Genomic DNA, 23,044 nt, shown 5'->3' on the forward strand with positions numbered 1-23,044 from the left:
ACCTTCGCCTGGACTGCAGCTCCCAATTGATTCATTAATTCTGCCGATGTGATCATGATTATCGGAGGGCATAACTGTCATGTGATTTTCCCTGTTACTTTTGTTTTGTGAATCAGAGGGGTGCTATTTTTAACCGTCAATTTTGTCATGAGGTGCTATCCATTATTTAATTCTAATAGAAGTGCATAAGTGTCTTGTGACTAGTTTGAAGAGATTCCAATATGACTGGGTTCTTTCTATTTCACTCATCTGAAACTACTATACTTATTTCTTGAACTTTTCACATTTCTGATTTTTTTTATCAAAGAAAGATTTGATCATTTTTACATACAAAAAATCAAATACATACAAAATTCAACTCAAGGAACTGAAGAGTTAAATGCAAAATTCTCTTCTTCCCCCGCTTAATCTAGGTATGAAGGTTTTCTCCTATATTAGAAGCTATTCAAGAATTCAACTTATAATATATTGAGCTATCAACAATAGGTATCGTCGTAGCAATTGTGATATGTGATACAATCGATGGATATTTTGGCAGATGATTGAAATGTTGATTAATTTGTTGGCAAACTATCGTCATTCTTGTATTCAGCTGCTTATTTAAAGTTCGAGGTTATAATTAGCCACAGGAAGGATTCAGAATAACTCCAGGCGCTCCTAGATGCAAAAGTTTTTCATTGAAGTGTTTATTTGTATTTTTTTCACTCATACACTTACCAACTCTGTGGACAGTTTTAAAGGGATTGTTCAGAAATAGTGTTTTTCATATCAGTTAAACAAAAAATATATGATCATAAATTATTCTACTTATATTTATAACTCAGAAAGACATCACAGGTATAATAAAATATAGTTAGCATATTTTACACTCTCACTACTTCCAATAGTATTATCAAAAAATAGCCTCATCATTGTTTTATTCATTACATAAATATGTTGTTTTCAGCATCCAGAGTATTTTTCAGAATGTAACTGAGTTTCCCATGAAAATCAACGGATAAGGACTTTTTTCTTCTTCGGGAGAATCATGGTCTTCCGTTACAACTGATGGGGGACAGAGATTAGGTTCGGAGCTAGAAATTAACCAGTAGGTGGTGAATATTCCTTTTCCTTTGAGTTCGACCTCTCCCCTACATTCCAATGTGAATATTTCGAATTTTTCCAAGAGTTCCTTGGTAGTTTCACTGACGTGAATCTTCAGTGCTGGAAAAAAACTTCTTTTGAATCAATTTCAGTACCATTTCCATCGAAGTTATTCTCACTTACTACGTATCTTTACTACTTCAATTATAGCAAAAAATTATATTTGTTACCCTCTCCAGTGCTCTCCATCCTACTGGCTGTATTGACAGTATCCCCGATTAGACAGTAATGGGGCATCTTCTGACCAACAACTCCAGCGCAGACTGGACCAGAATGCACACCTATTCTGAGTTTCAGCTGATAATCTGGACTATGAGGAACGGTGAAATTTTGTACGGTCTGGAGAATGGCTAAAGCCAAAAGTCCAATCTGTTTTGCGTGACAATCTCCGTTTCTAGTTGGTAGACCAGAAACTACCATGTACGCATCACCAATAGTTTCTACCTATAGAATATCGGATTATAGAACGATTGAATGAAACCCCCAAAGATAATTGACAAAAAAGTATTTTTATTGTTGTAATTGCACAGTTAAAAGCTGTCGACAACCCAAATCTTTATAGTGCACGTAATATAAAATGCTTTAATTTCAACTCACTTTATAGACATCGTAGAAGCCGATTATCTTATCGAAGGTGCTGTACAGATCGTTCAAAAAATCAACCACCTGCAAGATGAAACTTGTGAAAGATGAACATAACTGAATCTGCCAGATCAAACCTGCATTGGCGTACTTTTGGCACAAAGGGATGTGAACCCGACAATATCACTAAAATAGATGGTGACACATTCGAACTGCTCTGGCTGCACCAATTCTCCAGCCATCAGTTGTTGCGCTACCGGTCTTGGAAGGACTTGGTATAGTAGTTCCTCAGATCTCCGTTTCTCCTGGCTGAGCTCTTCAGTCTTTTCACTCACCAGCGCCTCCAAGTTGGTGGCGTATTGTTCCATACGTTTGAGCAGATCGTCCATGAGATTTTCGCAGAAATCTCTGAAACAAAATTATTACTAGATGTGACACTAATTAGCTCCAACAAGATGGTTTTATGGGATCCATATATTTTCACGTGATTCATTTGCTGTTCAGAGTTTAAGTTTTGGCATATTTTACAACAATGTTCTTCTCAAATTGATTAAGCAATGGAATCAATGGATCCACTTACTTCATGATACTTCGAAGCGTGATTTTGATGTAATCAAAATTAGGCCTTTCCTCTGGGTTGTCACTCCAGCACTTGTCCATCAAATCAAGTAGATCTTCTGGGCAATCTCCGTTTTCAATTGCTGGCCTGAAGGGGGGATTTTCCTTGGATGCTACCCTAGATATTATATCTGAAAGTTATTAGTCCAAGTTGTACCATTTTAATTAATAAAACTCCCTCATTTCAAAAACTAAAGATGAACGCACCTTGAAGCTCGAGGTACTGCCTGGCAGCAGCAAAAGGTCCTCCTCTCACAATGATCTCTTCCAAAATGATTCCAAAACTATAAACGTCACCTTTTTGAGTGGCTGGGTTTCCTGGAATAACAGTGAGGGGTAGTAACTCCGGGGCAACCCAAAGCATTTCTGAAAAAATGAAAATTGTCAACTAAAACCATGGATGAAGCCTCTTGAAAGGTAAAAGCTCACTCTCATAGTACGATGAATTCCTCACAATTTGATGGGAGGTGGTGAGAGTTGGCAAACCAAAGTCTGAAATTTTTAAAACGAATCTACCGTCTATCAAACAGTTCGTGGATCTCAGCTTGCCATGAACTGCTACATCTGAACCGTGAATGTAAACCATGCCCTAGAAATATACCAAAACACTTTACGCTTCTTTCTCTTTTTGAGATCTTAAAGGAAAAAATACCAATGATATCTTTGCTTTAGAAGTTGTTCTACAATTTAACGATCTTATGTGTGAACCTTATATACCTTAACAATATCGTGGATCAAAGACATCCTGAAGTTCCAATCCAACTTTATAGCTTCATTTTCCAGAACATCCTTCAAGCTTCCCTTTGGGCAGTACTCGGTGATGATTAAAACAGTTGGACATTCTATACACGCCCCCAGAAAGCGTACAGTATTCTCATGGGTTATATCTCTCACTTGCTTTATTTCCCATAACAATTTCTTATTTATCTCTACTTTCTTCTTGGATATTTTCTTTATGGCTACACAACTCCCTTTGTATATACCTATGGTGGTGAATAGTTTTGTACATGTTTGAAAAGAAGAGGAGGACGTTATGGAAGCTCTACCGCTGGTGATTCCAAACTAAAAGACACATAATTCATGAGGAAAAATACTTTTCTTGGACGAGTGAACAACTCCAGGAGTATACAATGATTGCTGACTCAGTTAATGAATTTTGATTTTCCAGGGTAACATGACAGAAATCAAAATATATACCTCATTCAGTTTTTGAAGGGCAAGCTTAGAGCCGAAACTTTTTCCTCTCTCCAAAATTATATCCTCAGGTCTGATTCTCCAGCTCATATTGTTCAAATCTGCTGTTGTTTTCATATGTCTGAAAAACATTCCAATACTCTTATTCTCAAGAGACTTGAGATTATATTACAATATAACTAGTCTGAATATGAAGAAAACGAAGGGAGGATTGGCTCATAGAGAAAGAAAGAATGAAGTAAACACCCAGAAACAACACCAACATGTTAAATGGAAACTTACTTGCATAATAAGAAAAGCAGTGTGGTAGCTGATACCAGAAGAATTCCCAAAGTGAAACTTCCATAAAATATCAACATGTAAAGCTCTTTCGGAACAAAATCAATAATTAATTGATGTTGAGTATAATTCAATCACAACATTTCTTCAGACACATGCACTAGCCAATATTCATCAGTATTCAGTATAAGTCAAACTTCACTTTTTATTGTGAAAATGATAATTCACGTTTTTTCATTGAATTTGACACAGTTTCTTGGATAATAGGATATGAATCTAGCTAATCTTCATTATACACTTTTCAGAAATTCATTAGATTTTTCTACTCTGTTAATGTATCAAGTTTTTGCCCCATTTCAGAGACAATTTTATACTAAACTTTGATAGGGCTTTGTTCCCCAGACTGTTTGGATGATTGAATTGAAATAATTTGGCTGCACGTTATTTCTTCCTATTGTTTTCATTCGTTGAGGACTTGATATACACAGTGTCCAAATGAAAAATAGACGGAGCAAACTAGATGACAAAACTAGATATATGAACTCAAAAAAAAGTTATTGTTTCACTGCTTTGAAGATAATAGTAATATATAAACGTGACTTTGAGAGGCAGAAGAATTGCTCTTTTCGAATGTATATCAGATTAATACCTTCGATGATTTTCTGGGAGATACAAAAAGATGGGGTCAGTTAAAACTTCCTCAAGACCGAACGGTTGTGCCGAGATGGATGAAATTCTCAGATTTATTACTGAAAGAATTGTTCTTTCAGAATATGTAAACATTTGAATTTTATGTGACCGATTCTGAGATTAAAAATAATATTCTTAGGGGCGAAATTCAGGAGGCTATCTCTCCGAAAGAGGAAGGCTCCTTTTGTTGCATAAATTTCGGGTAATATACAGTTTTGGACGCCAGAATAGGTTATAGGCTAGGCCCATTAGTTTTAGTTCACAATTGCTCGATATTATTATATTAATCGATCTTTTGAGGAGTTTAATTGGGATTCAGAAGGGATAGAAAACTATACATTCGCCCATAACCAGTATATCCTACTGAATAATCAATTGTCTCACGAATATTTTTTTCTCATTTTATGTAGCTACTCACCATGGTCTCGGCATTCAGGATTATCGTCCATAAAACCACATCTAGGGGTGTCTGGAGGTGGTGCTTCGTTACTTCCAGGCCAATGGATTTTCTTCCCCGATACTGGGGAATATCGCCTGTGCAAGCCATAATAATGAGCTACAACTTCGAATTTTCCGGTTATCGGGTCCAGATCAAGAATGGAATAGTCAGCATCTCTGTCACCGTTGTCGTCTATGCGAACATGTCCGGTTATTCCTTAAGAGAAAAGCAAGATGTTGGAGTTAGGTATAAGTTTAAGCCAAAAATTTCAGTATTTAATGAAATTTTTTCAATAAAAATTGTAACCAAGAATACAATCGTATATTTCGTGTTCAGCGATTTTCACTCACCGTGAAAATCTCTATTCCACATTCTGCTAGTGATCATTCGACCATTTCTTATATCTCGACCCTGGGACAATGTTTCGTTCAGTGCCATTCCGAGTAGATAAACTCCATCGTAGAAAGCTCCAATAACAAAGTTTATCTGGAAATGGAAAAATCAGATGGGACTTCATAAGCAGATGAGGCTCAAAGATGGAAGTGATTGAGGGTTCAAGTCTTATATGCGTCATCTTCAAACTTTCATTATTACTTTTCATAATTCAGTAATGGAAAAAAACGGACTCGACTTTTTAACCGGTAACCGGTAAATAATTGTATGTCATGACCCAAATCATAAAAAGCTTAGGAAAAACGTCCAAGCTTTCATTGGACCATATTGAAGATAAATCTCGATTAAATAGAGTGCTATACCTTCTGCAACAATCCTCTTCACAAATATTTGATGGGTCGGTATTTATTTGAGGAAAACTCATGTTCAATCAATGAAAGTTGTTCCACTTCCAAAATTATTACACTAACGGGGCTTCGTACGAAGACAAAGATGACAATTTCAACAATAGTTTGCACTCGAAACTTCGTTTCATAATTCGAAATCTAAAAAGAACGTCTGAAGAAGTTTTGAGTTTCAGATCTCTAGCCCCAAAGACAAAAAAGTTGAGATAAGTTTTCGAGATCAAAATGTCAATTTCTATTGATAACTCAAAAATTAAGTATCGTAGGAGGTTACGGTTTTCACCATTCATTGTTTCTCGGTGAAAGCTCGAAAGAGTACGTACCACCTGTTTTATCATAGCAAGAGAGATGCCATCACTCTGGTCAACGAATTTGAGACACCCTGTATGTATTCACAAAAGCATCAATGTGTGAATGAATCTGGAAGCGGAACTATAGCAGCTAGCAGCAAGGAAAACGTATGACACATTCTCGAGCTCTTTTTTCATGACTAATCCAAATTTGAAAACAGAACCGGCCTGTCATATCATTACTAAATTTTGAGTTATGAACAAAAATTAGGATTTCGACTATTTCGAAAAGTTCTCATAACTTTTTTGTGTTTGATGTTACAGATCTGAAACTTGAACCTCCTCAGTCACTTTTTTACGTAGATTCTACTGACAGAACCTTTTTTTCTAATTCAAAAGTAACAAATTCAATGAAAGTTTGCATTAAAATAAAGTTCGCCTAATGTTTCGAAATGAAAAAATATTTGGTGCTCGTCAGTGGATTCTAAGTGGAAAAAGGGCCTGTAGAAAGTTCAAGTTTCAGATCTGTAACATCAAAGACAACAAAGTTATGAGAACTTTTCGAAATCATCAAAATTTCATTTTTTGCTAATAAATCAAAAACGGTTTTCACCATTCTTTGTTTCTCTGAAAAAGAACTCGAGAATGTGTAATCCGTTTTCTTCTAGTTGCCATAGTTCTCGATATTTCCTCAGTAGACAACGAACTTTGCCCACCCTGTCAGGACACAATGATTCTTTGGAAAGATACCTTTAAAAACGGTGCAGCAAAATATCTCACCTCTTCTCTATGGCTGATATTGTAATTATAATCAGTTTGAGCTCTCTCCTTCACTTTATCGGCGAATTCTTGAAATTTATCACTAGTTGGCTGTAGCAGAGAAACCCTTAGCAAACTCTCGTAAGCTGTCCTAGCATCGGAATCTTGTTCATCACCTATTTCCCAATTGTGATCTCCCCAATATGAACCCTAAAATTTACAGTTACATAATATATATTTTATATTTCGTTTGTTCGAGTGTTTCGACGCCGAAGTACTCCAGTACTGCAGCAGGTGTTAAATACTCAACTATCTCACCTGAAATATTTCTACATCAAGAAAAATCCAATCTCCCTTTGTCATACCCAGATCATGAGCAACGAGCATAAACTTTCTAACAAGAACACCTCGGACACTCAAAATTACCACTGCAAAAGAAATTTTTCCATGAAATCCATATTCATAGCATTTTTTTTCATATCCCATATGGAAATAAGAAAAACCATGTCTGAATAGAACTATGTATATCCAAAACGTCATAAGAGAGTATGGATAGATGGATATTTTGTTGGATTACATTAAAAAAAAATTGAATATGCTGAACTCGGAATAGAAAGAGAGAGCCGCTGTTTCATTTTCAATGAATCGCAAATCACTTTCCCAATGAGTTATAGATTAATTTTCAACAATATCAATACATATATTTTAATTAACTGTTTCAATTTTTTTTTCTTACCTCTAGCATACATACTAGCATCTCGTAAATAATTTCCAATGGATTCATTTTCATTGCCATCTATCTCTCGTACAAAGGTGAGAAGGCCTTCTTTTTTCAAACCGTGTTCTAAATTCTTACCTGAAAATTCACATCGAATAATTAAATGATGTTGTCTTCGGTAATTTCTTTTGCGAAAAGTGACAATACTGATATGAGCTATAAATAGAATTGATTAAAATGTAAAAGGAAAGCAATAATGAATTGAAATGAAAATTTCAATTAATAAGGCTGCTAATTTCGATAAATATAAGTATCTGACATGATTGTACTTGAAAACTATATCATAGTTTTCCATTCATTATGCAAATTTTATTTTTCATATAATAGTAATAGTAGATCACATCGTTATTTTACAAATTTTGATTTTCTACTGCTTCAGTGATAACTTTCCACTATATACACTTTTCCAAGGACGAGGTGGCCGAGTGGTTAAGGCGTTGGACTGCTAATCCAATGGGCTCTGCCCGCGTGGGTTCGAATCCCATCCTCGTCGTTCTTTTTTGAAGGTTTTCATTCTTTTTTTACTATTTGTATTGTTATCTTTTGAATATCTATTTGAGTGAAACTTTTAAAAGCATACTTATGTGAAAATAATTTCAGCATTTTGTAAAAAAAGAAATATACGTTTCTCCGGGACCTCGTAAATAGAATTTTTATCCATCAATCCGAATATTTCATGTATGTAAATAGCTTCAAAATTCTTACCAACTGTTAGAGAAAAAAGGTCCGACCGGTCCAATATCAGAGCTATGTGCTTCCAGCCAAATTCCCTAAAGATGCTCGAAAATACCAATTTTAATCGACATTGACAGTACGACATTCGGGTGAGCGTTGGATAATTACTCTTATCTTTGAGGATTCCCTGGAACAGAGACCCCGTTTCTAAAGTGGAAAACAAAGATCACGAGCCAGACAAACAAGCGGAAATTAAATTCATCTCTCTTTAATTCTTTAATCCGAATGTGCCTTCATTTCCTACACATTTGACATTTTCAAGGTTCTTCACGGCCGCTGAATTATTCAACGTGAAGACAGGAATGGGGAAACAATATATATTTTGATTAACTTTTCGGACATTCATCCCTTTCAGTCTTCTCCTCCTTCCTTTTGCTTTCTGTCAATTTAATTGCCTATTTCCATGGATTCTATATAGATATAAAGGTTGGGTCTTTAACCCGTACAAATAATCTGGTCCACAAGAGTAAGGGATATCGTATTCAATCGTTTTTAAAAGTATGTAATCTTCGAGAAAATCGCTGTAAAATCATTCAAAACTCAATAACAACTTGAATCGATCCAATAAAAATCAGTATGAGACATTTCGTCAATCTGGTCTCCTTTTTTCTGAAGTTTGGATCTTTGCATATGCTTCATGAATGTTCATATTTTGAAATGAATTCAGTTTACCAACGGCTTCGATTTGAAACGAGTTTTCTGAAGATGCCAAGACGGAAATTAACAAACGCTTAGGCTAATAGGGCTATCGGAATGCTACAGGGTGGCCTAACTCAGGTTGTTGTAGCGGAAAGGCTCCAAGTCAGCCAAAGTGTGATATCTCGACTTTGGAATAGGTTCAAGGAGACAGGTTCCGTGTTGGAAAGACCAAGGCTTGGTTGGCGACGAAAAACAACACCTGCTCAGGATCGTGAATCTAGGTTCTAGACGTCCATTAAAGGAGTTCCATTAACACGTGACCATAAGCGTCAAAGACTGGAATGGGCAAGGCAACATATCAATTGGAACGATCAATGGCCTAGTGTCCTTTTCACTGATGAATCCAGATATGGACGATTTTCAGATTCTCTAAGAATAAGGGTATGGACAATCCCACGCATACCCCGTAATCGTCACTATGTCCAAGAAGTCCATCCATTCCGAGGGGGTAGTGTTATGGTTTGGGCCGGGATATGTTTCAACGGGCGCACATATCTACACAATTGTCCTGGGAATATGACCACCTTACACTATAGGGAGCATGTCATTGACAATGTTGTGCCAAATTTTCACGCTGCTATCGGTGAAACTTTTCAATTTCTAGACGATAACGCTAGACCGCACCATGCAGCCATAGTTGAGAATGCGCGCGAGGAGCTTGGTATTCCACATTTACCAATACCTCCGCACTCACCAGATTTGAATTGCATAGAACATGCATGGGATATGTTCAAAAGTAGATTAGATAATCATCAACCTACCCCAGAATCCTTAAATGATCTGAGAGAGCTTCTGCCCCGTTTATGGAACCAAATTCCTCAAGTAATGTTCAACAACCTCTTGTGTAGTATGCAAAGAAGATGTCAAGCTGTTATTGATGCCCATGGAGGTCATACGTATTGATAGTGTTAAAATGCTTGAATTCTCTGGGAATAAAATTTCGTTATTTGACTCGACTCTTCTTAACCACCCTGTATACGCTGCAGACCTACAGGCTAAAATTAATTTGCAACTTGAAATCATATTATTATGAATTTTCATCACAAAAATCTTAGTTTAACTATATTTTTTTGCAATTTAAGTCAATATCCCTATTTCATGTGGAACAGTTTATGTATGGTGTTTCTTTTGACCTCAAGAATCTACTGGAAGTATTCTTCATATTTTCTCGTAATGGATGTTCAAAAATTAATGCAATTTTGAAAATTGGTTACTTTGGCTGAATACAACTCTGTTTGAAAGATCCACAGATGTGTAGTGTCACAGATTCAGCTAGTTATTCTGAGGGTTATTTCATTTTTCCATGGGTGAGTGGCACAGCTCATTATGAAAACTTTAAATGGCTATATACTATATCTTTTTATCAGGACTAAATCGGAAAAAATGGTTTAGGAAAAAAGTGTTTATTCCGACCACAAGAATCTACTGTTAAAATATTTGTACGAGTCAAAGACTCACCCCGTATAGCGAAGATTTCGGAATAAAATCGTAGAACCTGAAAATTACTGCCTAATATATGCATTATAATAGAACCATTCTCATACATAGAACCACCTCTGAATTGTCTCATTGGATAGCATCATTTCGATTGAGGGAAACCTGATGGCATACTTCGATTTTAAGCAAATGAAGTAATCAATTCCTATCACTTCGTTGAACATCTCCATTATTATCCAAGTGACGTTATTCAATGGTGGGGGTGAATTATCCAATTACAGTTTCTTCTTGGAAAAGGATTCCTCAGCAGAAAATGGACCATTTCGCTCCAGCCTAACAATAATCGACTGGGAAACGGAATAATCTTCCTAAACGAAAATAATTAGGGTCACAAATAGGATTCCTGATGTTGGTGATTCGATTTTAATTGGAACAATTCATTTGACTGAGTGAAATCTGATTCACGTGGCACGTGTCATCATTGTCCTGGAGAGACTGGATGTTGGTTTGGTTTGGATATACTTACAGGGGGTTTCACGAGCGGTTGGTCATAGCTTAATGGTGAGTGTGTGTCATCTAGGCCTTTCAGAAAAATTCATGAATAATTTTTCAAAGGTTATGTCAGCGTGAAATATGCTTTACACAGCAATAATATCAAAAATAACACATTAATAAATGAATTTTATAAATGTTTCACATCGCGCTAATAAATCCGTTTCATGGTTTGATAGATGTTCGTAAAGGAACAAACTAGTATCAGATAACACCAGTATACATCTATTATGAAACAAATTCGGTGAGCTGAAATGTCGAATAAAATTGTTGTGTGAACGTTTATAGAACAATATTATAATTTGTTGTGAATCTGTTGTGTAGTTTTGTACTAAGAACGTTTTTACGACTCCCTTATAAAACAAAATACTCAAAATAAGCTTAATTTTGTCACTGGCAATTTTATTAAACAAATTATAAAATAAAATAGCACCTTCGAGGTGGCACAGGCAATTCACAGATTATCAGGGCAGAACTCAAAATATTGAGATTCAGTTATCAAAAATCTATATTTTCTTGATCAGTTGATGTTTTCGGAATTGGAAAAACATATTTTTCTCAATCAAATTCAATTGTTCGTTCGTTTTTCTTTTGCAATAAATGTGGCATATATGAAGTGAAAATAGAATTTGATTAACAAAAATGCTTTTCAATTCCAAAAACGAAAATTTTTCAACTGAACCAGAAAATATAGATTTTGATATTCTGAAGACTGTCCTGATAATCTGGTAATTCAAGAGCCATTTTGAAGAGTAATTGGATATTGGATGTCAGAATTTCATTTAAATCGGACCATTCATTCTCACGTTATAGATGTCGAAAATTAATGCTGAAATCTATTAATCACCTTATATCTTCGAAACTAATGGCCTTTGGGTATGAAAGAAGCAAGTTTTCTGAGAGGCTTAGATGACCCTCGTTCACCACCCGTGAATCACCCTGTAGAAGAGGAAAGACTGAAACGAGATTGTAGTCGCTTTGAAATTTTGGTTTGTTTTTCCAAATGAGTTCATCTAAACTCCCAATTAGGCCGACGATCTGTTTCTAATTAATTACAGAAGTTGATTCTATTCCAGCGTCAGAAATCAACAGTTTCCATACTAAAATATCGGGTAAGGCTCCACAAGTATCGATTTGAAAAAAAACTCATACTTACGGCACTATCGCTCTTATTCCATTTGTGCAGCCTACCAAGAATACCAGAAGTTACAGAAAGTTCTCCCTCAGAGGGTGGCTGAAAGTTAATAAAACATCAATCAACTCTCGATTCTTTTTTACTCACAACGCCAGTGTTTCCATATTTGAATTACAGAAAATGTTAATTTCCAAGTTCAAATTGATCGAGCTTATGATCTTATGGTAACTTTTAATTAACATCTGTGTATTTATCATATTTTTCAGTGTGTTAAGGCTTTGAATGAAATATGTACTCGCATTAGAAGCTCTGGACAGCTTTGCACAAACTTTATTGCCCAGTGTAATAAAGGAGAGCTGAATTTAGTTTATTCACCTGATCACCCATTCCTGTGATTATGGGTGTGTTCCAGTATGCTGCCAAACGAGCAACGGGTTCCAGAGCGAACAAGCAAGCAGGTCCTATGAAAGCGATTACATCTGATAAAAAATGCATATCTGCGGCTATCCCAGGTGCCATCGCACCACTGCAAGATGGGAAACTGCAATACGTACAGAAATAAAAGCAATAGAACTCAGCTATATCGATAAATAAATGATTGCTTCCCTTTAAGCAACCATTGAACTTGAAGTCCATAGTGCAAGTAAATTTTCTCACTTGAATGGCTTAGAATATTGTGCGGTGTTTATTAACAATCTATTCTACAGCTTCCCTTGAAACCGGGAAATTCTCATACGAAATGGATGTAAATTTGAATCAGAGGCTGTGCCAACGATAGCCACAGGTATCGCACTATTGATTCAAGATTGCTGCATATCATTCTGCGAAATTTCACTTCAAAGGTTACACTGAAAAGCCTCAATCGAAACTTAATTAACATACTAATCCCCTCTTGACACTGAATTCGATGGTGGTTGAAGAACAGGAAACGTAATTAGTGATAAAGGAGGGTGTAATAATAATCAGCAATTTCACAATGTCGAATCCGAGGAAGAATGTCATTTCCCCCAAAAACCGTCACTGGTTCATTAAAATACGTGTAGAGAATCGGATAGGAATTGACACAATTTTCAATCATCACTTTATAAAAGTTGAAGTTGTAGCTAGTCCAACTTAAGCAATTTCTGGATATCCTTCTTTATTTGCTGCTGAGTTTTTAGCGAGGTTGTTACTAGGGTTTCTATGCTGAAACTGATTTACGAATATGCCTCAAAATTCGAACATTACTGATAGTTTCGCAAAATAGTAATTCTCCTCAGGAACTCTTCTACAAATTTTCACTCAGAATAACTTACGGCCGTTTTCAATAATCCTATCTATCCATTGTTTCAGTTACTGAAGATAGAAAATGCATGTGATTTCGTTTGTATGATCTATCTGTAGATATATTTTAGAATGGTTACCAATGGTTACTAATCGTCAGTAAGCGAAACGATGGATAGATAGGTTTATTGAAAACGGCCGTTAATGGATATGCATTTCTATTAGGATTAACTCTCTTCAAATATTTTCATGGAATTGGTCACAATAAAACGATTTCTCAGGATAACCGCATCATACGAACAAAAAGACCTATCAGCAATTCACTTCATGCATATTATATCCAGTACTTCACGGTCTCGGGAGATTGCAAAAAAATAAATAGAAATGGGGGTTGCAAAAGTTTCCCCCAGAATGAATACTTCAACTGAACTTCGCCAACATTGTTTCCTTTCAGAAACTGAATTTTTCATCGACAGTGATTTCTGTTCCGTGAACCTTTCTTCTCCGAATCCAACTGCGGGGATTTTCATTTGAACGTATAAATTTTGAATTTTCGTGAAGTGAAAAAAAAATCCCTCATATGTTTTGTGGGGCGATAAAAAGGACTCGACGGGAAAATATTGGATATTTCCACGTGAGAGATTCCAGTGTGACAGGGATAATACAGAATAGTGATATCTGTTCGAGGATAATCCACAGATCTAGAAATGGGGGAGGCATAACAGAAATTTCAACGCCTACTTTCCGAACCATCGGAATAATAAAATAATTAAAAGAAAAATCCTTATATTTTAGATAATATCCTGCATACTACTCAAATGAATAATAAAAATATTTATAAAAATCCTGACATACTAATGTACAGGGTGGGCAAATTTCGATGTTTTAGCACTACAGCTTTTAAACCAGAGAAGATAGACAAAATCTGATGCCCCATTCTCGTTCTCTTTTTCTGATAAACTAACAAGAGTAGGAGTCATTTTTGGCCACTTTCTTTTGTTTTCGAGTTATAAGCAAAAAGTGGAAAAATGGCGATATCGAAATAAATTTATATCTCCGCTAATACTGATGATAGAGCTCTGAAATTGATACATTATACAGGCACTTTTTTACGTAGAATCCAGTGGCGTGCTCGCCTTTTTAGCAGGATTTTTAATTACGAAGCTATGACCCAAAGTTATGTTTTTTTTAAATGGGAACACTAGTTTTCTGTGCAATTTTTTGAAACTGGAAGATCAAGCTATGCTAGGAAGATGAAATTGGGTACCACTCCCCCAAACGAAATTTTTATTTCAAAAGATGTCTACCCATATCCAATAAATAAAAAATAGGTTGTTGGTTGAACGCTAGTTTTTGTAGGTATCTTGTTTTATGAAACAGATTTATTTATCACTCGAATCCAGGCGACCTATTCGACGAATGTATAATGCAGATCAAAAGATCTGAAACGTCTTTCCCAGTGTGCAATCCTTTGAAGTTTTTCGCTCTATACATATACGAATAGATACATGTATTTTCATTCATATTCGATGATCGATATGGACTTCTGATTGAATCTCTTACTTAGATCTGTTGGTTTTTTCAACTTTGCTTATTGAAGTCGCGTCATTGTCCAGCATTTAGGATATTCCAAGAACTTTCAATAGTTCCGTGTATTTTGAAGAATTGAATTGATGTTTATTATTATTTCCGCAAAATGAAAATAGAGGGATATACGTAATATAGAATTCCTGGAAATTCACATCATTACTCCTCGGAAATACTCTACTCATGAAGGATTATGTTATGAAAACATGCTGCATGCCTCTTTCACTATTCAGAAATTCCAAATTTATTTCTGTTCATAGTCTTGGTGAAATAATGAATTATCAGCGTTTTTCCTGGATAAAATTTGTTTGAAGTATTCGTCGCCTCTGACATGAATTATTTCCATTAGGAACTAATGAACAAATTCAATAAACAGGTATAAGGTATTAAGGAGGTATAATAAATACCACCTCTCATTTTACCCACAGCAGAAACTCAAACAACCCAAAATAGACTTACCTACCTGATGTTCGGTACAGAATACTCAATCGAATTCAATAGCCATTCACTATTTAGAAACTCTCCAACTGAGATCAAGTTTTCAAAACACGAATCATTGGTCAACATGCTTGCATCCTTAGTTAACCTCTATTCATAGAACATCCCAACAAATATCACCCCTTAACGTCCATGTAGTTAATAATTAGGGGATGATTACAGGTCGATTCATTCTGCACACTATTCAATTTGATTTGCGTTATGTACATACCTATCTATTTCGTGCGAAATGGAAATTGATGAGCGAGTTTGGAAATCGATAAGAATGAAATACAACCAGGTCATCACATATAACTAATAATATTCAGATAGCTATTTATAATTAGAACCAAACAGCAACTTTTTCTCGAAAAATAAACCAAACAACTAGATTTTTTTATAGGTTTACATAAAAAAAATTACTTTATACATCAAGACCTACCAAGAAGACAAAATAAGTATATCTCTCGAAAATCTGCAAAGGAGAACGTATAGGTTCCCAACGTAGGAGACTTTCAAGAGGACAGTAGAAAAGCCAGAAAAAGGATTTGGGGTTAGGGTTGCCCTGAGAAGGCATCAAATTATATAGTCTAAGGGCAGTAAAAAACTTAATCTAAAGGATGCAAAAAACATACAGTTATTCAATGTCTTTTTTGCCACTGTGAGAAGGCAATCATTTTTATGTAGCACAGGCAGAGGATCTTATTAACAATAGAATAATCCCAGAAAGAAGAAGAATGAGGAGAATTGAGGAGGAATTAAAATTGTGCATTACTTTTTACTCGCACTGTATATTGCTCTACTGTCGAATAACGAAGCACCCATTGTAAGACAGCGAATGACTTTTATATTGAGTAAATAGGTAAATAAAGTACTTTTTCTGAACTCACCTCCCTTGCACTTTTTGAAGTTGAATATTATGCTGCAGGAGAAACTTTTCGTTGACCTCGTTTAAGGCCATATCGATGGCAGGACCACATCTCTCTAAATCAAACGGGGAATCCAAATTAGAAGCGATAAGTACGCCAATATTGAAAATTTTCAGCTCCTGCGTTTTCGCGGCTGTTTGAATACCAGACGATCCGTGATATACACCTCTGGAGGAAACCCAAACTAGAAAAATCGTGGCAATTCTAGTCAAGGCGCACTCGAAATTCATTGTATCATTTCCATTATATTTCTGTAACGAAAAGATAATGATAAATGTGATGTTGAGAACGCTACTTGATCAATCAATCAATTGGAGTGACGGAATTTTTATGGTGATTTTTCACTTCATCCCCTTTAAATTTATTGCACTATTTATACAGTGATTTTCGAAAAGTTTGCACCACAGGAATTGCTCTTTCATCATCCATTTGTCAGAAAAGGACCTCGCCACATTTGAATGGAAAAATTTTCCGCATTTTCTGGTTGCCTGCTCGGCAAAAGTGTTCAAGATACAGGGTAGAAAGTGAAGCTTTCTGTTAAGAATTTTTCACAATTTCGAGAATTGACAAAATCCCTATTCATTATGGGAAAAAAAACTCTTCAATGATTATATAATGTTATGCACGGTAATTTTTATCTACTATACCTAATTTTTCGTTTTCTGCTCTACAACAGGGATGAACTAAGAAATAAATTTCAATTCCATTAATTTTAAAACAACAACCACAAGTTGCATCGAAAATTCAATGCAACCTATATAAACTCTCCCATTCTTAATCGGACTTTAAATAAATTGTACAGGATGTTCGAAAATAGGGGAACTTTAACCCCTGAGTATTTGTTTCTTATTATTTTAATCGTATTAGAATAAAATCTGTGAATAATTGCCTGATTACTGAGATGCAAGACTCTCAAATGAAATATGCAAAGGAAAACGGAATGAAAAATAAGGTTTCAGTTATACTTATAAGACAGAAACTCACTGAGTAAAAAACAGACAGTATCTTCAGAGTGCTTGATGTCCCAGTTTCATTATCAATAAAAGAATCTGAGATGAGATGCACTAGCATTAAAGTCGTTAAAGATCAGAGAAGAAAATATTTCAAATTTAACAACCCAATTAAATTTTCGCATAATTTTCCTTGAAGAGGCAGTTTCCAGAAATAATATTCATTTTATAATGGCACTGTAATACGTATATCGTTACACAAGAGTATCTACTCATTTCCTGAAATAATTGGACGCATCCAGGTAACTAGATATCTGACAGGAAAGCTATAAGAGTAATATCGTTATTTAATATTCATTATAACGTAGAGAAATTTCAATGTAGCTAAAAAATATGTTTCTATTTGATAAGGATATCTGTCATCCTTTTTACGTTACTCAAGAAAATGTTACCGTTAAATACAGGGTGTGATTAAACGTTCTTATATTTCAAGGCGTCAAAATATGAATAAAATTTTTATCGACCTTTAGGTCCTAAAATGCTCCAAACAGAAGCTAAAGCCTCTTCAACAAGACTTTCTGCGTAAAGAAATAAAAATTTTGAACTTGAGTTTATCTAAAAACATAGCAAATTACCTCCGTAACAAATAGATAGCCCGCTCTAATCTGGAATATCATTCTATTAATTAAATTGCTACAGTCACGCGAATTGTAGCCTAGGATTTCCGGCTTCCCACACATACCTATATCAAGCAGGCATGCACCATGAAAAACCTAATCCCATCAGGGGAATTTCATCAACAATGTCAACAAAATCGTGGAGGTTTAGGGAGCATTATTTTATCCGAGAATTGCACATTTTGGTAACATTCACCATGATGAAACAGGGAAAATGATCGATTATCGATATGAGGTCCAAACATACACGCAGTGCATGATTAGAGTAAAATGTAATATTAGCCGTTCAAAAAAAAAAAACCGCTCAGACTCTGAATTTAGATATACCATCGAGAATTAAATTGGTAAATGTATCATGAAAAAAGGTAAAACTATTGTTCCAACAAGTGAAATTTATGAAATATATCGACTCTGAAACTGTTTTTATCAAGGTTTCTTAGCAATTAGTGGAACAGAGTAATTTTGCGTTTATTCAGAACATTGTAATGGAAAAAAATTAGTTGATACATTTTTTGTCAAAATGGAATGTATGCACATTTGTTTTGCTCTCAAATTTCCAAATCTTTAGATCAAACAACATATTGGGCTTATTTAATAATAGGAATAGGCTATTTAGACGATACCGAGCTACCTATATTTTCACATTTTATCCATTGCTCTTAAGAAGAATTTCATGTTTGGTGAGTAAAACTAAAGTGCATAATAAATAAAACAAACATAATCGTTATAAATCATTTATTCATTGTGTATTTTTATTGTAAGCTTTGAATATGGATCATTTTTCTTACGAATTAACATTGAATAGTATTGGTTTTATAACATAGAGGACCTATATTGAACAAATTCGTCCAAATTTCATTTCATACAAAACTATGGAGACTTACATACTATTGCTTGGAAATTATAAAACAGAAGTGAGCTTCTTTCAGTAAAAGAATTGGGTCGCCCTAAACTTCAGAATTTCAAATATTTTCTCAGATATAAAAATAAGTACACATGATTTTCGTCAGACCCGTTCCATTCCTGAAAATTAACCGGACATAGCAGAGTCAGAAAGTTGTCTCCTTCAAAAGGAAGGAAATGATATAGCTTTCTGAAGAGTTCTACTTCAAAGGTTCCGGTAATTTATCTCAAGTCAAAAAATTATTTACTTTGATTCGGTGAAACTTCTAATGCTGTACGTGTGTCATTAGCAGGGTATGCCGAAATTAATTAAAAAAAAATTCAATGGTATATTAAACGTCGAAGAATAGTATTAAAAAAACTATGACTAAAACGTAGTATGAAGATATATTGTTAATTTTTTTCGAAACTGATCAAGGAATGTTAGTGAGATTTTCCCCATGTGTGTTTAACTGTTTATTCGATTTGAAGAAAGTGTTTTTTTTTTCGTAAAAGTCCAGAAAATGAAAAATTGTGCCCCTACATTCAGAGCTCCTTTTTTATTTAATTGAAAAATCAAATTGAGACATTTGATTCAATTTTAAATACGCGCTAGTGGCCTACTTATTTTTATCTTTTATATGTATAATATAGAATATAGAATAAGTGCCTATATATGATTTAGATTGAGATTGAAACTATTAGTCTTTGAGTGAGTCTAAATTTTTTTTAAGCAAGAACATATTGAATCGAGATTTGCGAAATGATTGATGAATAATTTTTTGAGGTTTTAATCCATATACAGGATGTTACCAAATAAGTGCGAAAGTTTTTTTCGAGGTTTTTAGGTGATGAGTTCGAAAGTTAAAGGGTGTCTTTCATTCTAACTGAAGCTCTTGGTCTTTCCTTATAAAGTACAACCTTTCAAGAATTATTAAAAAAAATATTATTATTGTTTTAATATTGGCAGTGCTGGACAGTTCAAGAAATAGCATTTTGTGGGCATGTTCTAGTACTAAGTAGGCTACCTATAAAAAATTTCCAATTTTGTTTTAATCTTTTAAAGGGGTCAAACATGCAACCCCTGTTCCATATTTTAATAGAACTTCAATGTTGAAAAAAATGTATCAATTTGAAATTATGTTGTGATTCTTTCCAAATATCTTTTAACTCTTGTATTGTATGCCCGTTAAAGCAATACAAAAATAAAATACAACATTGTGCATGGACTGATATTCTGTGAATTGAAAAATCTATTATTATGGCTGTCAAGCGGCTTTGGTTTCTATTGTAGCCTTCTTATTATTGGTAGGTACAGCATGCCCTCATAATGCTATTTCTTCAACTCTTCAGCACTTTCGGAAAAAATAGTATTTTTTTTAATTCTTGACAGCGTTCAACTTTCAGAGGAAAGGCTTAAAAACTTTTGTTTAGGCATGAAAACCCCCCTTTGATAATCTTGTTGACTTAAATGACTCCCGGATTATAGGTGCCTCCAAAATAAATGTAAGATTGGATTTTGAACCACCCTCTGTGTTTAGAAATATTTATCCACATCAATCTAAATAGAATTGTAGTTCTGAAAGTTACCAAAATTATTTTACTTAGTCCAAATGTCTTCAGTGCTCTTATGAAGTGGACGCAAATCTCAATCACCATGAACCCGACCTAATATTAAAATATAAACAATTACAGAGAATGAAAACAAAAAACAATTAGAAGAACATGAAATGTTTAACGAATGTTTTCAATAATAATAATGAGTAATATTCGAACAAAATTTATATGAATCTAGTGTTCCTTGAACCATGTAAAATTCTTCAGGTTCTTCTCAAAGCAAACTCACCAGCAGGAGAAATCACGAAGCTCAACAGATTGCAGGCTAGGTGAGGTGCTCGGCAGGTAACTTCTCTCACGGACCGTTCAAGTTCAACTGGTCCTGTTTGTTGCTTGTCCTCCTATTTGATGCACTTGAGGTTCCTCTTCCAGTTTGTTTTGCTCCCGTTCTTCCAGAATCCAGATGAAATATCCGATTGCGTCCGAGTTGTCAATTTTCTCCGCGAATTATCCTGGTTGAAGCGTTGGATTCGGTTAGCCAGAGAGAGGTTCTTTTCCAGGGGCGAAGAAAAGTCAATTCAATTAAGTTGGCTCTTTGAACTGGAAGAATTAATTTATGGCCAGATTGTTAGGGATAGTGTCTTGTTAGCGGAATTTACGCCCTTATGAGCTACTGATGGGCCAGGATAAAATGTGGGAACTGCACTACGTTCGACAAAAAAACTGAATTTCTCGCTAGTTTAGTGGAAAATAGACGAAAAAGAAACATTGAAATATAGATTTAGATGATGAGAAGAATGTGAAATTATTACCTTCATCATTCCAAATAGTTTTCCACATCAAATAAAACCCAAAAAACCCTCATATTCATGTTTCGGTTGTTTTTGAAGAAATTTTATTGTTAGGACTCATTTACAACTCCCGTGTTCAGAAAAATAGCTTTCTTCACAAAATACGATATTTTTCGCATCTCGAAAGAAGCCTTTAGGTACATTAATTCATCTTACCATACATGAGCAGTCCAAAATTGGATAAGGAATGCCGGATGAGATGGTTTTGTACGAAATAAAATGATACGATAAGAAGAGAAAATTCGTTTTCCCGCCAAACAACTGACATGAAAAATTCGAGTCGGATATTTCAGAAAAGGAAATTCGAGGACCTTTGAAAAAAGGTGCCACTTTATTCTTGTTCCCTTTTCAAATCCTCTGGATTGTAGCGCCCTCTCGTACAGGGCCTATACGACTCCTACGTACCTGTTGATGAAATATTTTTTTCCTCGAAAAACGTTTCTTTTAGCAAGAAATTACAGGGGATCTCATTCACTCAAAATAAACCAAGTTATCTAAAATAAATTTTCAAATGGTATGGATAAGGAAAAGAGTTAAAAAGTTTCTTGTGAAACAAAATTTCAAGGATAGGTTTTCTACTCCTTGCAATAGGGAAACACTACCAAAAATTTTCTGATACCCTTCTCGATCTCATCTGCTGTTTTTCAAGAAAAAAATCAAAAATTGCCTTTCTTCAGATGGCATCTTTATAGGGCTCTATCAGAAAATCGATTTTGTGAGATATAACTGAAATAAAATATTTTCATACCCACGTCTTCTAATTTTTTCATTAACACCATACATATCATAAAATGTCCAGAAATTCGAAGAACATCTTAATGGTTACGGAAACAAGTGTTTCTTCTGATCTCAGGAATCTAAATCTATACAATCTACTGTTAAAATATAGGGTGTCTGTAAGCAAATGCGAAGGACTTAGGGAGATGATTCCTCGAGGAAAAGTCTGAGTCATAAAACTATATACATTATACCACACCATTTTTCTAGATCTCATAAACTTTATTATTAGGGGTTTAAAAATTGTTTTTGTGTGATAGACTCTCGAAAAATAAAATTCTCTTATGGTTTCCCATTCAATTCTGGAGAAAAAAGTCTCTTGCAAAATTTCGATACAGTATAGGTACTTTTCTCGGAATAAATAAAAATAAAAACGTACAAGCAGTTTCTGATCACTGTTCATTCCTTTTCATCGTATAAGTGTTCCATAGAATGACTACCACCCGCTAAAATACATGCTGCCTCATAGACCTTCGTATACTGCTTGTAAGTTTTTATTTATTCCAACGTTTTCGCAAGTTTTTTTCAATTTTATTTAGACTGAACGAAGCAAATATTGCAATTAGTTCATAAATCGCTCTACGGGCATATTTTGACTAAGTATACTCATATCACATATTTATACAGGGTGATTCCGGTGGAGTCTGTCAGATTTTAGGAGATGTTTACAGATATCAAGTCAGCTAGAAACAATGGTTTATGGCTGGGGGTCTCTATATTGAGACTCTACAGGGAGATTTGTCCGATTAGACCCAATTTCAGTACAGAATATTCCCGCTGCATTGGAGCGAGATTTAGATATGCATTGTTTTTTTTTTCAAAAAAATTTTCTCGCAAAACCAGAGCTGTGCCAAAAAAAAATGAACACACCGGAATAATGACTCATAATTCTAGAATCTGAAACGTACAACGAAGTTTTGTAAACGCAATGTACAGGGTGTTTTTTCAACCTGCACACTTATTAATC

General features: G+C 34.8%; 1 protein-coding gene and 1 non-coding gene across 2 annotated transcripts; one reads left to right on the top strand and one right to left on the bottom strand.

Annotated features, from left to right (window-relative positions):
- Nucleotides 1–791: 791 nt before the first annotated feature.
- Nucleotides 792–20,928, bottom strand: LOC123308154 (atrial natriuretic peptide receptor 1). The gene is made up of 20 exons (XM_044890706.1): nt 20,739–20,928; nt 16,345–16,634; nt 12,503–12,668; nt 12,149–12,226; nt 8,275–8,431; nt 7,528–7,647; nt 7,110–7,219; nt 6,813–7,001; nt 5,296–5,431; nt 4,925–5,161; nt 3,820–3,904; nt 3,541–3,658; nt 3,061–3,405; nt 2,773–2,932; nt 2,551–2,709; nt 2,306–2,474; nt 1,863–2,133; nt 1,741–1,809; nt 1,314–1,587; nt 792–1,203 (listed from the first exon to the last, which is right to left on the bottom strand). Exons 2-20 carry the CDS (start codon nt 16,611–16,613, stop codon nt 962–964), a joined length of 3,354 nt encoding a protein of 1,117 aa, XP_044746641.1. The 5' UTR covers nt 16,614–16,634; nt 20,739–20,928; the 3' UTR covers nt 792–961.
- Trnas-gcu lies at nt 7,981–8,062 on the top strand. The gene has a single exon. It is a non-coding gene; the product is annotated as a tRNA-Ser (tRNA).
- Nucleotides 20,929–23,044: the final 2,116 nt, after the last annotated feature.

This window comes from Coccinella septempunctata, chromosome 2, assembly GCF_907165205.1.
Source record: "Coccinella septempunctata chromosome 2, icCocSept1.1, whole genome shotgun sequence".
Taxonomy (NCBI): domain Eukaryota; kingdom Metazoa; phylum Arthropoda; class Insecta; order Coleoptera; family Coccinellidae; genus Coccinella; species Coccinella septempunctata.